The 14,866-nt window shown below is 51.7% G+C and overlaps 2 protein-coding genes across 2 annotated transcripts in view; one reads left to right on the forward strand and one right to left on the reverse strand.

Moving 5' to 3' along the window:
* The window catches only part of LOC124465830 (protein phosphatase methylesterase 1-like), an 8,100-nt gene extending 5,680 nt beyond the window's left edge, over window positions 1–2,420 (reverse strand). The window contains exons 1-6 of the mRNA XM_047017458.1: window positions 2,239–2,420; window positions 1,817–1,994; window positions 1,615–1,672; window positions 1,469–1,520; window positions 1,039–1,193; window positions 217–307 (exon numbers count right to left, since the gene is read on the reverse strand). Coding sequence (XP_046873414.1) covers window positions 217–307; window positions 1,039–1,193; window positions 1,469–1,520; window positions 1,615–1,672; window positions 1,817–1,994; window positions 2,239–2,420 — 716 coding nt within the window. The remainder of the gene's footprint in view (window positions 1–216; window positions 308–1,038; window positions 1,194–1,468; window positions 1,521–1,614; window positions 1,673–1,816; window positions 1,995–2,238) is intronic.
* A 6,780-nt stretch (window positions 2,421–9,200) lies between these two features.
* Window positions 9,201–12,931, forward strand: LOC124465957 (protein phosphatase 1K, mitochondrial-like). Its single transcript, XM_047017645.1, has 7 exons — window positions 9,201–9,548; window positions 9,733–9,905; window positions 10,457–10,557; window positions 10,637–10,802; window positions 10,907–11,051; window positions 11,270–11,404; window positions 11,782–12,931. The coding sequence occupies exons 1-7, from the start codon at window positions 9,276–9,278 to the stop codon at window positions 11,911–11,913; spliced, it is 1,125 nt and encodes a 374-aa protein (XP_046873601.1). The 5' UTR covers window positions 9,201–9,275; the 3' UTR covers window positions 11,914–12,931.
* The last annotated feature ends 1,935 nt before the right edge of the window (window positions 12,932–14,866 follow it).

Here is a 14,866-nt window from a genome sequence, read left to right on the forward strand (position 1 = left end):
GAGGGTGGAGGAGGGTGGAGGAGGCTGGAGGAGGAGGCTGGAGGAGGGTGGAGGAGGAGGGTGGAGGAGGGTGGAGGAGGCTGGAGGAGGAGGCTGGAGGAGGGTGGAGGAGGGTAGAGGAGGAGGGTGGAGGAGGAGGGAGGAGGAGGCTGGAGCAGGGTGGAGGAGGCTGGAGGAGGGTGGAGGAGGGTGGAGGAGGAGGGAGGAGGAGCTTACGTCCACTCCACGGCCTCGTCCACAGATGAGAAGGACTTGGGTCGTCCCTTCAGAAAGTTCTGCATGGTGTGCAACAGCTCCATAGCACTGCCTGGGGGTGGCAGTAAACACACTCAGTACACACCACACTCAGCACACACCACACTCAGTAAACACCACACTCAGTAAACACACTCAGTACACACCACACTCAGTACACACCACACTCAGTAAACACCACACTCAGTAAACACACTCAGTACACACCACACTCAGTACACACCACACTCAGTACACACCACACTCAGTACACACCACACTCAGTACACACCACACTCAGTAAACGCACTCAGTACACACCACACTCAGTACACACCACACTCAGTACCTACACAACACACACATGCCCACACACCACCAGAGATCGGAAAAGGTCACACATCCTTCACTCAAGTAGAAGTACAGATACTGGTACTTATTTACATTCAGTAGACGCTCTTATGTTTAAAAGACTCTGGTAAAAGTTAAAGTAAGACAGACTATACTTTTTCAATCAAGTTAAAGTAAAAAAGTGTGGGCTCTCACATATAGTAAGTAAAAAGTAGCCATTAATACTACCTGTTTTAGTGTCTCACTAGTAACTGGACCTCACATCATATAAAAACAAAAAAAAACAAAATCTAAAATATTAGTTTTACCTTTTGAAACTTTTTTTAGATTTTATTTTTTCAAAACTTCTTGAAAATAAAGGTTGAAATAATTTTATAAACGTTTACATTTTCAAAACTTCCACACACACGCACTCCCTACCCCCCCACCTTCCACACTACCCCCCTACTCCACCTTCCACCACGTCTATGGCCACCAGCCCCACGGTGGAGGAGAGGAGCATGCTGCTGGCCGTGTGCACCGCAATCGCCCCGCCCACGCCGTGGCCAACCAGCACGATGGGGGGCGGAGCCTCGCCGTAGCACGCCTTCACCACATTGGCTACATCCCTGGGGCAAGAGGGACAGGTGAGGAGGAGGTGTGAGTGTATTTGTGTGTGTGTATGTGTGTATGTGTGTATGTGTGTATGTGTGTGTGTGTGTGTGTATGTGTGTATGTGTGTATGTGTGTGTGTGTGTGTGTATGTGTGTATGTGTGTATGTGTGTGTATGTGTGTATGTGTGTATGTGTGTGTGTGTGTGTGTGTGTATGTGTGTATGTGTGTATGTGTGTATGTGTGTGTGTGTGTGTGTATCTGTGTATGTGTGTATGTGTGTGTGTGTACCTTGACATGGTCTGAGTGGAGAGGTCATCTGAATGAAGCACCTGAGAGGCACCTGAGAGGGGGGGAGGGGGGAGAGACTGTGAGTGTGTGGAGAGAGCACCAGAGCACCTAAGTGTTTGAGGGTGACCTTTAACCTGTGACCTCACCGTGACCTCTGAGGTCCATGGCCAGCACTCTGCAGGTCACCCTCCTGGAGATGGCTGTCTGCATCATCAACAACAACAACAACAACAGGTTAGTCCATACTGTACTGCATGCTATGACTAGCAGGTGTACTCTGTGTTAGTGTGTACTGCATGTGTGTCTATGTGTGTGTGTGTGTGTGTGTGTGTGTGTGTGTGTGCTGACCGAGCAGAGAGCCCAGGACAGGGCGGAGTACCCCCCCCCGTGCAGCAGCACCAGCAGAGGGCCGTCTGAGCCGCTCCTGTAGACACGGAACACGTCCTCCGCCACGCTCACATCCTGCTGCTGTTCAAAGTACTGGTTCCACGGCAACGCCGAGAAGACCGGCGGGCAGCTCACGCCACTGCAACACACGCACCACACACACACACCATACACAGATACACACATCATACACACACATTTACACACACCACACACAAATGCACACACACCATACACCCCATACTCACAGAGACACACACACAGAGAGAGAGAGAGAGAGATGACCGGTCATCGCAGAGAAACAGCTCTCCAGCGTTCTAGAACGCTGGCCGTTGTCTGGGTTCTAGAACGTTCCTTCGGGCGGCGTTTCAGTGGATACTGACTTCTCCGCGTCCCATTTCTCCTCCCACATCTTGGGCAGGGGGCAGGTGTCGCTGGCAGGAGGTGTGTGTGAGGCCTCGGGATGTGAGGCCTCGGGATGTGAGGCCTCGGGATGTGAGGCCTCGGGATGTGAGGCTGGGCCGCCCAGAGATAGGCTCTCCTGTCCAGGTCCGTGTTCCTCCATCTGTTCTGTGCTGTGTGGCCCCCGGCTCTCACACTTAAATACCCCCCCAACATCTACCCCCCCCGGACGGACAAGGATTGGGCAGGTGGTGGTGACAGGTGTCAGGAGAGATATTGCATCCTATTGGCTCATGGTGTGGGTGGGCGTGGCCAAGCTGCTGACCAATGATGTGAAGAGGGGAGGGAATGATCGCACACACACTATTGTTTCATTTCAGGTGCTGGTGACAAACGACTTGAGTTTCTCTGGCAACCATTGCAGGGTTATATAGCCTATGTATGTTTTGTATGTTATTTCTGCCTGTCTGTCTTTCTGTCATTAGCTCAGTTTGTTCCATCAACATGATTGACTTATATGACTCAGAAACCTGATTACTCTCTCACTTTCTGTCTACCTCTCTCCACGTCTCTCCTCCCCCCTATCTTTCTACCTCTCTCTACCTCTCTGTACATACCCCCTCTCTTTACCCACCCCCTCTCTCTCTCTCTCTCTCTCTCTCTCTCTCTCTCTCTTTCTCTCTCTCTCTCTCTCTCCCCCTATCTCTCTACCTCACCCTCTCTCTACCTCTCTCCCTCTCTCTACCTTCCCCCTTTCTCTCTCTCTATACCTCTCTCTCTCCCCTCTCTCTACCTCTCTCTCCATCTCCCCCCCCATCTCTCTACCCCTCCCTCTCTCTAATTCCCCCTCTCTCTCTCTCTCTCCCTCCCCCCCTCCCCCCCCCCCCCCCTCTCTCTCTCTCTCTTTTCCCCATTCCTACGCTGCTTGTACGTGCGCCCGCTGTCACTACCGAGTCTTAACCGAGCAGGTCTCACTGAGGAGCACGTTCGCCGTCTTGGATCCGTGTCGGGCAGAATGCCGATCGCTCGGGCGTAACTCGCTGGCAGACAGAACCGATGGAATTCCCGACAGTGTGGCCGGAAACTTCTGGTAGGGGAATCGTCTCCCGAAGCAAGGTGAGTCAAGCATCACAGGGTGAGAGTCACACGGCAGGATGGAGCGTAAACATGTTGTTGTTCTGCTCGCAGAGAGGAGGAGAGGAGGAGAGGAGGAGAGGAGGAGAGGAGGAGAGGAGGAGAGGACAGGAGGAAAGGAGGAGAGGAGGAGAGGAGGAGAGGCGCTTGCCTGGGGAAAATAGATATTTCAGGTTATTCTGTGTTTGCCGTGAATGTGAAAGGAGGGGAGCTAAAGAGGAGGAGAGGAGAGGGGGAGGGGAGGGAGGAGGAGGGAGGATGAGGACAGGGAAGGGGAGGAGGAGTGGTACTTACAATCATGCATCTTCTCACGGCATAGGATGTGTATGTGTATGTTTGTGAATGTGTGTATTAGAATGTGTCTGTGTCTTCAAGGACATGTTCAGTCAGTGGTTCTGGAGTGTAATCAGTCCACTCTGTGTCCTGTTTCTGTCAGTGTTCTTGTCTTAGGACCAATCATTGAGGACCAACCTCAGCCAATCCACCAATCAGCTGTCTCGCTGGCGGTTCTAGAACTCTGGGGACACGATCATTACCATGGAAACCCCACCGGAGGTTGCTAAGGCGGGGTCGCCCGCCGAGGGAGTGGACGGGCCCCTGGTCCGAGTCGATGCCCATGGCAACAGCAGCTGGGGGGCGGAGCCTAGTCTCAGCCTGAACCTCAGGCTCCAGCTGACCCCCTGTGACCCTCAGGTTACCACGGATACCAGGAAGCCCAACGGCGGCGTCACTTCCTGTGAGGGGCGGGGGAATCCGGGCGTTGCCATGGAAGCATCGAAGAGGAAGACCAGGATCCCTGCGTTAGCTTGCTCCCTGAAGCCTGGAGAACACACACTCCTGTCTCCCAACGCCAAACACTCTGGGACAAGCCCCAAAACACACACACACACTGCTGTTAGCCCCAAAACACACACACACACTGCTGTTAGCCCCAAAACACACACACACACTGCCCTTAGCCCCAAAACACACACACACACTGCCCTTAGCCCCAAAACACACACACACACTGCCCTTAGCCCCAAAACACACACTCACACTGCCCTTAGCCCCAAAACACACACACACACTGCCCTTTGCCCCAAAACACACACACACACTGCCCTTAGCCCCAAAACACACACACCAAAGGATGTATGCCCCCTTCCTCAGGGGGAGGGGGTGTGTGGGCAGACCCCCCTCCCCCTTGCCTCCTCCAGCCCCAAGTGCAGGACTACCGTGGCCGTCACCATGAGAGGGGCCGCATCCCAGAATACCCCGGCTGCAACCTCCACGGCAACGCCACCCCCGGTGACGACCACGAGGATCATTCCGGAAAATGCTTCTGGCTCAGAATCAAAGATGGCCGCCTCCTCGGAGCGCACGTCTGTGGGCGGGGCTGGAGGACCGACGGCATCCCAGAGTGCCGAGGGGGGCGGGAGATCGGAGGAACGTGAACCCCCGCCGAGACACCCTGGTCGCCAGGGAGACATAAATGCCATCGCCACCGGCGACACGGCGTTGTCAAGGGCAACGGAGGAGAGGAGCGAGAAGCGTGACGAGGAGAGGCCTCCAGGGAGATCCAGCATGAGCAGGGAGACCGGCACCATGACCAGCCCAGAGAGAGAGGCCCCTGCCTGGGGGGGGAGAGGGACGGAGGTGGGGGTGCAGGCCAGTGTGGAGGTGTGTGACAGAGAGACCAACACAGGCCCAACTGCAACTGCAGCCTACTCTGCTCTCACTGGCCATCCAAGCTGTCACTCAAGCCTGTCCTCCAATCAGGAGACGGGGACAGGAGACAAGGCTTTCAGCCCACCCCTGATCTGCGTTCCTATTGGCCAGCCTCCTTTCCAGCACGTCTGTCAGATAGACATTGAGCTGTGTAGCCAATCAGAGGTCAGTAACCACAAACAGCAGCCAATCAAGAGAGAGACTACCCGGGGCGCCACTAGGGAGGTGACTCAAGAGCTCCCGAGGGCAAACCGTCAGGGTGGAGAGAAGGAGGAGGTGGAAGAGGAGGAGCAGAAGGAGGAGGTGCAGGAGGTGGTGTGGGATGAGCAGGGGATGACGTGGGAGGTGTACGGGGCGTGTGTGGACCTGGAGTCTCTGGGCGGGGCCATCCAGTCCCACCTGCAGGGCCGCATCAGGGACCAGGAGCTCCGCATCCGCACGCTGCGCAAGTCCATCTCCTCTGAGTCCTCAGCCGGCCGGAGGAAGAAGAGGAGGAGGAAGAGGAGGAGGAACGTGTTTCGCTGCGTGTTCCGTCCCTGCTGCAGGAGAACCTCTGCGTCCGCCTGACCGAGGAACCCAGAACCCAGACCTTCTAGAAGTGTCACTCACTTAGAGCTCTTACACACTGGAGTTCTAGAACACACACTTTACTCCTTGGAGTTCTAGAACACAACACTTCACTCCTTGGAGTTTTAGAACACACACGTCACTCCTTGGAGTTCTAGAACATACACTGTCACATTTGTATCTTTAGAAAAAAATAAAATAATGTACAGAACTTGTATTTGTACTGCTAGAAAACTCTTCTAGAATGTTCTATGCCTGTAATTTTAACACTGTTCAAGAGCTGTAACAGGAACACTGTTTTAGAGCTGTAACAAGAACACTGTTCTGGAGCTGTAACAGGAACATTGTTCTGGAGCTGTAACAGGAACACTGTTCTAGAGCTGTAACAGGAACACTGTTCTAGAGCTGTAACAAGAACACTGTTCTAGAGCTGTAACAAGAACACTGTTCTAGAGCTGTAACAGGGACACTGTTCTAGAGCTGTACATGAACACTGTTCTAGAGCTGTAACATGAACACTGTTCTAGAGCTGTAACAGGGACACTGTTCTAGAGCTGTAACATGAACACTGTTCTAGAGCTGTAACAGGAACACTGTTCTAGGTGAAGTAGCTTTGTATGGATGTGTTTGTATTCACATGTATTTAACTGGTTTGTTGACGACCTTGTAGCCTCTCACTTCTCACTATATTACCAACACACTCACCCATCCATCCTTTTCTCCTCTCCTTTTGGTTGGTTAATATTTGATCTACCCCACAAAGCTTTCAGGCACTTAATGTGAAAGGGTGGAGGTCTGTGTGTGTGAGTGTGTGTGCATGTGAGTGCATGTGAGTGTGTGTGCATGTGAGTGTGTGTGCATGTGAGTGTGAGTGCATGTGAGTGTGTGTGCATGTGAGTGTGTGTGCATGTGAGTGTGTGATGCCTACAAGCCTGTTGGAACTCTTGTCATGACAGAGATGCGTGTGTAACACTCCTCTTCCCTCTCTCCTCATCCTGTCTTCCTCCTCTCCTCCCCCCTTCTCCCCTCTCTCCTCCCCCTTCTCCCCTCTCTCCTCCTCCTTCTCACCTCTCTCCTCCCCCTTCTCCCCTCTCTCCTCCCCCTTCTCCCCTCTCTCCTCCCCCTTCTCCCCTCTCTCCTCCCCCTTCTCCCCTCTCTCCTCCTCCTTCTCCCCTCTCTCCTCCCCCTTCTCCCCTCTCTCCTCCCCCCTTCTCCCCTCTCTCCTCCCCCTTCTCCCCTCTCTCCTCCCCCCTTCTCCCCTCTCTCCTCCCCCTTCTCCCCTCTCTCCTCCCCCTTCTCCCCTCTCTCCTCCCCCTTCTCCCCTCTCTTCTCCCCCAGAGGAGGGCTGTAGTGTGGTTCCCCACCAGTCCTGACTGCTGTGCAGTACCTCTGTGGTGCAGGTAGGGGGCACCAGGGCACCAGAGCACCATGCTTTCTAAAATTGTTCCCAGTCTCCCCCTCCCTCTCTTTCTTCTCTCTTGTTCTACTCTGTAGTGTCACCCTCTCTATCAGTCTTTGCTTCTAGACAGGGTGATACAACAGAAAGAGTATAGAGAGGGAGAAGAAATAAAGACTAATCTTTATCATTTCTCATCTCATTTCTTCCCTCCCTTTTCCTCCCCCCATCCCTCCCTCCCCCCCTCCCCCTCCCCCCCCGTCATGTGTAGAGCTAAGCCCAGGGGAAAATATGTCCTACTTTTGCATTAAAGGTAGATGGAAGTTCAAATTCACTTCTCTCTCTCTCTCTCCCTCTCTCCTCTTTACCTCTATCTCCTCCTCTCCCTCTCTCCTCCTCTCACTCTCTCTCCCTCTTTTTCTCTCTCTCTCTCTCTCTCTCTCTCTCTCTCCCTCTCTCTCTCTCCATCTCTCTCTGCCTCTCTCCCTCTTTTTCTCTCTGTCTTTCTCTCTCTTTCCATCTCTCTCTCCCTCCCTTCCCCTCTTTTCTCTCTCTCTCTTTCTCTCTCTATCTCCTCCTCTCCTCTCTCTCACGCCATCTCTCTCTCTCCCTCTTTTTCTCTCCCTCTTTCTCTCTATCTTTCTTTCCCTCCCTCTCTCTCTCTATTCCTCTCTCTCTCTCTTTCTTTCTCTCTCTCTCTCTACTATTCTCTCTCTCTGTCTCCCTGCTGTCTTGTTTTTTGTTAATAATTGAAAAACATTAAAGTCACTTCACGTCATTTCATGCTGATGTTTTGTTGTTCCAGAAACCCAGACACGCGCGCACACACGCCCCCGGGCGCACACGCCCAGTTCCACACGTATGTTGCCCCCTAGCGTTCAGAGGGTTAAGGTGTGAGGGACAGGGACATTAAAATAAAGGGAGAGTAGACACAGAGAGAGAGTGTCTCCTCCGGAATGGTATTCCTCCAGTAACGCACCCACACCCCCGCCTTCTATTGGCTGGGGTTTATACCGTGTACTGGAGGCTGATTGGCCGGTCAATGAAATGTTTAAATACCATCAGCCCAGTTTCACAAGCGTCTTTCTAAGTGGCGCGATTGTACCGCTCTGGCTGGTGAGAAGTAATCTGGTTCCAAGACCTAACAAGCTATATCTATCTAGATCGAAAACACTGGACGTTAGCGGATACTGTGGTATGAAGGTAAGCTGAATGGTGTCAGATAACCGTCAGTCAGAAGTTAGGAACTGATCTACTGATCTGCTGATCTGCTGATCTGCTGATCTGCTGATCTGCTGATCTGCTGATCTGCTGATCTGCTGATCTGCTGATCTGCTGATCTGCTGATCTGCTGATCTGCTGATCTGCTGATCTAGTCCGTGTGGTGGAATGAATCCGCATCAAGTTTAAAATAGTTCAGTACATGTTTTGGTCTAACGCATACCTTCTGGGTCACAATAGAGTTACTTGGTCTAGTGATGACGTTTTGTTGTTTCCATATCTAGTATGGTCAACTGTGCGTGTGTGTCAGTTTGTGTGTGTGTGTGTGTGAAGGGGGATAGTGTTGTAACAGGCAACAATGTGTGTGTGTGTGTTTATGCAACATAGCAGACAGGTCAGGAGTGTCCTGTCTCCATACCGGTGGACAAATGGTAGAGAGAGAGAGCAGCAATATATTGAGATGAGAGACAACCTGTAACTAGTTATTATTCTAAAGTATCTTTTAAGGATTATACTTTCACCTTTCTTTCTCTCCCCATCTCTCTCTCCCTCTCTCCTGTCTCACTCTCCCTCCCTCTCTCCCTTATTTTTCTCTTTCCTTTATTTCTTCTCTCCAAACCTTTCCCTACTCCTCTCTCAGTGTGTGTGTGTGTGTGTGTGTGTGTGTGTGTGTGTGTGTGTGTGTGTGTGTGTGTGTGTGTGAGAGAGTCTGTGTGTGAGTGAGAGAGTGTAGAGTGTATGTGTGTGTTTTGGAAATAAAAACAAATGTTCTTTCTCCAGGAGGACAAGTGAACCTATAGACAAGATTCCCAGGAACCTCCCTCCTCCTCACCCTCTCTCCTCACCCTCCCTCCTGACCCTAACCCTCCTCCTCACCCTCACTCTCCCTCCTGACCCTAACCCTCCCTCCTCACCCTCCCTCCTGACCCTCACCCTCCCTCCTCCTCACCCTCCCTCCACCTCACCCAGACTCCCCCCCCTCCCCCAGTGATGTCATCGACCGTGCTGGTCCATCTGGGCAGGTGTCGTCACGCCCTCCTGTCTGCCCGCTCACTCTCCGAGGCCAACGCCATGGCAACAGCCTCCTCGTTGCCTTGGCGCTGCGGTGCTACGGCGACCGTAAGGTCCTGCAGCAGCGTCAGGTACGACCCTGACGGCAGCGGTCGCCCGGCAACCTGGGACTCATTCGGTATCTGGGACAACCGGATAGACGAGCCCATCCTGCTGCCATCCAGCATCCGCTACGGCAAGCCCATCCCCCAGGTACACACTATACACACACACACACACCATACACACACCCATCCCCCAGGTACACACCATACACACACACACACCATACACACACTCACCATACACACACCCATCCCCCAGGTACACACCATACACACTGCAGGTGTCTCTCTCCAGGGTAGGGACAGCGTGATGAGTGTGTGTGTGTGTGCAGGTGTCTCTCTCCAGGGTAGGGACGGCATCGGTGCTCGGCCAGAGGAAGCAGAACGAGGACCGACTCCTGATGGGTCGTCTCCATGACAACGTGCTGTACTTCGCGGTGTTCGACGGCCATGGAGGACACCATGCCGCAGAGTACTGTCACACACACCTGGAGACAGTCCTCAGGTACACACACACCTGGAGACAGTCCTCAGGTACACACACACCTGGAGACAGTCCTCAGGTACACACACACCTGGAGACACTCCTCAGGTACACACACCTGGACAGTCCTCAGGTACACACACCTGGACAGTCCTCAGGTACACACACCTGGAGACAGTCCTCAGCTACACACACCTGGAGACAGTCCTCAGGTACACACACACCTGGAGACAGTCCTCAGCTACACACACCTGGAGACACTCCTCAGGTACACACACACCTGGAGACAGTCCTCAGGTACACACACCTGGAGACAGTCCTCAGGTACACACACACCTGGAGACAGTCCTCAGGTACACACACCTGGAGACAGTCCTCAGGTACACACACCTGGAGACAGTCCTCAGGTACACACACACCTGGAGACAGTCCTCAGGTACACACACCTGGACAGTCCTCAGGTAAACACACCTGGAGACAGTCCTCAGGTACACACACACCTACTGAGACACACAAATACATCTGAACACAGACACACCAAGTTAACATGTGTGGTGTGTGTGCGTGTGCAGAGATGGTCTGGAGGAAGAGGATGACTTGGAGAAAGTTTTGATAAAAACTTTCCTGGAGCTGGACAAGGCTCTGCACACGCACCTCAGTTACTATGGCAACGGTGAGACACACACAGACACACACACAAACACTCACATTATTCTTTAAAACAAGTTTGACAACCAACCTGTTGTCTGCAGCATCATCCCTGACTGCGGGTACCACGGCGACGGTTGCCGTGCTGCGTGACGGGGTGGAGCTTGTCGTGGGGAGCGTTGGGGACAGCCGTGCACTGCTCTGCAGGAAGGGGCGGGCCCTAAAGCTCACACACGACCACACCCCCGACAGGAAGGACGAGAAGGAGAGGTACACACACACTCATACACACACTGTCAGTGAATACACATCATGTATACCTGTGTTCACACCTGTAACATGTCTTGATGTGTGTGTGTGTGTGTGTGGGGCAGGATCAGGCAGAGCGGGGGGCTGGTGACGTGGAACAGCCTGGGCCAGGCCACCGTTAACGGGCGTCTAGCGATGACACGCAGCATTGGGGACTTCCACCTGAGGAGCAGCGGAGTCATCGCCCTGCCGGACACACGCAGAACACACGTGGGTTCCTCCTGCAGAACCTCAGAGTAGAACCTCAGAGTAGATCCTCGGAGTAGATCCTCAGAGTAGATCCTCAGAGTAGAACCTCAGAGTAGAGCTCAGAAACGCTGATTAGAACACGATCAGAATGTCAGTTTCACAGATTGTAGATTAAAATGTTCTGATGAAGAACCAGGTAATGATACCTGCCCCCCCCCCCCCCACACACACACCACCAGGTGCAGCATCACCATGACACTTTCTTAGCCCTCACCACCGACGGCATCAACTTCCTGATCACCGACCAGGAGATCTGTGATGTCATCAACCAGTGCCACGACCCCCTTGAGGCAGCACAGGTCATCTCACAGCAGGTAGAGTACCACCTAATACCACACTATACTACCCTGTAATACAGCAGGCAGAGTACCACCTAATACCACACTATACTACCCTGTAATACAGCAGGTAGAGTACCACCTAATACCACACTATACTACCCTGTAATACAGCAGGTAGAGTACCACCTAATACCACACTATACTACCCTGTAATACAGCAGGTAGAGTACCACCTAATACCACACTATACTACCCTGTAATACCTAGCACATCATACTCCCTAATACTTCCTACAGCTGTGTAGTATGAAGTCATATTATGTCGTATTTAGTTCTGGAGCTGAATACTGACCCTTGTGTGTGTGTGTGGTGTGTGTGTGTGGTGTGTATCTGTGTGTGTGTGTGTGTCAGGCGCTGCAGTATGGCTCGGAGGACAACAGCAGCATCGTGGTGGTCCCTCTGGGCTCCTGGGGCAAACAGCACAGCTCCATGCACAGCTACTCCCTCAGCCGCACCTTCACCAGCTGTGGACGCTGGGCCTGAGCACACACACACACACACTTAGACACACACGCACACACTTAGACACACACACCTAGACACATACACACACACACTTAGATACACAGATAAAAATGTACATATTTGTATAAAACTGTATATAATGATGTATGTGTAGTATTGCTGTTAATACCGATGTTAACAGGCTGCTGTGTCCAGGACGGTTTTAAGTCTAACTTAACTCCCAAACCTCTTCTCAAGTTAACAGCAATGGTTAATGCTCTACATCAAGAGGCTGACATTAGCAAGTATAGTTACACTTTAAGCACAGCTATAGTATTAGAACAGACGGAACTAAGCACAGCTATAGTATTAGAACAGACGGAACTATATTAGCACTGCAGGTCCTCTGTTGGCGCTCGAACTGTTGAATCTTCTGAATGTCTGTAAAGAATGTACACGACTAGGCTGTTGAAGTTCAACCCGACCTGGTTACGACCATGGTCACGCCATACCGCTAGCCAGCCAATGAGAACGCGGCTCGTGAGTAGTCGGGAAGTTGAAAATAGATTCAACGTGACCAACAGCGAGTGACCGCCGTTATAAGGTGTGTTCGACTTCATGCAGCGCCGGCGGCTGCAGCCAGCTGCGTTGAAGATGAGAATGCCATTGGCTGCTGAGAATGCCATAAGTCAGCCCGGCTTCATGAAGTCGAATGCACCTACAGAGGTTTTTTTCCGATATAATGGATGTTTCAGCTACGTAAATGTCCTGCATGCAGAGCTCTGAGTGACATTATTATGAAAAGCAGGACGCGTCACGCGACCTAATCATATGTTCAGGATCAAACTTTTCAAATATTAAAAGCCCAACACCATTCAGCTTGTTCTAAAAACTAACTAACTAAAAGAAACATGACATGAAAGAATGTAATAATAATTGTTGTAATAACTGACAATAACTTGATTTTCGCCTGTTGATGTTTGAGTGAAATCATGTTCATGCGGATGTGATTCTGCTGTGTGTGGAGTTGAATAAACGGCTCTCTAGAAACACAGTTTCCTGGCCTCTCTGCCTGTCTGTCTTCACTATGAACCCTCTGCCCCTATTGGTCTAATGGTAAATATTCTGGTTTCCCTGTAGAAGGTTCCAGGTTCAACGTCCCAGCCCAACCTCTTTGGTCTAGCTGCTAGCTGCAGGTGGTTGGGACCGGGGTTAGAGAAGGTCTACAACCTGAACTGGAGAACTTAGGTTTAGGCACAAGGTTACTGCATATCTGATACTACACACTGTATGTGGGTGTGTATGCATGTGTGTGTTTGTGTTTGTGTATGTGTGTGGGTGTACTCAGATATTATACGTCAACAGCCTTATGCAACACATTGCTTGGAAGGAACCCAGTGTGTGTGTGTGTGAGATGTTCTGCAAACTTGGCAATACATTGTGTGTGTGTGAGAGAGAGTGTGTGTGTGAGAGACAGAGAGAGAGAGAGAGAGGGAGAGAGAGAGAGAGAGAGAGAAAGAGAGAGTGTGTGCGTGCGTGTTTGAGAGTGTGTGTGTGTGTGTTTGAGAGTGTGTGTGTGTGTTTTCAGTTGTTGCCAAAATCAGTTCCTGAACACAAATTCCTTAACCCACAATAGAGAGGGAAATGGGGGGGAGGGTGGGGGTGGAGGGTGGGGGTGGAGAGTGGGGTGAGGGTGGGGTGGAGGGTGAGGGTGGAGGATTGGGGTGGAGGGGCGAGACTCGTTCAGAACTCAGAATAGAACCCTGTAAGAAGAGTAGGGCTACCACGACAGCTGTGTGTGCGTCAGTGGGTAGAGACGTGTACGTTTGTGCGTCAGTGTATGCGTCAGTGTGTGTGTAAGTGTGTGTGTGTCAGTGTGTGTGTCAGTGTGTGTGTCAGTGTGTGTGAGTGTGGAGAATAGGATATGATTCTGTCTGTTATTGATGCATACTGTGTTGTTCCTCTTTAGCGAGCGACTCTGATTGAGATGTTAATGTTGCATCATACGATCCTGTAAATTAACAGGGCAGGTAGCTGAGATTTACAGTAGTTACACTGTAAGTTAACAGAGCAGGTAGCTGAGATTTACAGTAGTTACTCTGTAAGTTAACAGAGCAGGTAGCTGAGATGTAGTAGTTACTCTGTAAGTTAACAGAGCAGGTAGCTGAGATATACAGTAGTTACTCTGTAAGTTAACAGAGCAGGTAGCTGAGATGTACAGTAGTTACTCTGTAAGTTAACAGAGCAGGTAGCTGAGATGTACAGTAGTTACTCTGTAAGTTAACAGAGCAGGTAGCTGAGATGTACAGTAGTTACTCTGCGTTGTGTCTGGTCAATACAGACCGTTCCTTCACTCTGACCACTGAAACACTGTTAGAACTTGGCACTTGTGATCTTCTGCTGTTGTTTCTATGTGCTGTGATGCTTACTTACCCTAACCCTAACCATAGGGTTGGGGTTGGGGTCAGTCTTCACTCTCATAAAGGTCTTTCTAAGGTCAGCTAGCAAAACAACAACACACTTCTCAACCAGTCATACATGTTCTCTCTCTCTGTCTCTCTGTCTCTCTGTCTCCCTGTCTCTCTCTGTCTCTGTCTTTCTCTCTCTCTCCACCCTCCCGTCTCTCTGTCTCTCCCTCTCTCTCTCCACCCTCCCCTCTCTCTCTCTCTCTCTCTCTCTCTCTCTCTCTCTCTCTGTCTCTCTCTCTCTCCATCCTCCCCTCTCTCTCTTTCTCTCTCTCCAACCCGCTCTTCCTCCCTCCCTTCCCTCTCTGTAGCTCCAGCTCTGTTAATTAGACCTCACAGCGCCATCTAGTGGCGGCTCCTACACACGACCACCATCCCAGACCCCCCCAGTCTGCAGTCATCGATCAGCGGAGAGGTCCACTTGATACGCAGGCGCACACCGCACCCCGCACCAGCATGTTCCGTATGCCCACTGAAACGAGCTGTAGTCAGGGGACACCACGGGAAGGACCAGGGCGTGGTTAATC

The sequence above is a fragment of the Hypomesus transpacificus genome, unplaced genomic scaffold (genome assembly GCF_021917145.1).
Source record: "Hypomesus transpacificus isolate Combined female unplaced genomic scaffold, fHypTra1 scaffold_61, whole genome shotgun sequence".
NCBI lineage: Eukaryota > Metazoa > Chordata > Actinopteri > Osmeriformes > Osmeridae > Hypomesus > Hypomesus transpacificus.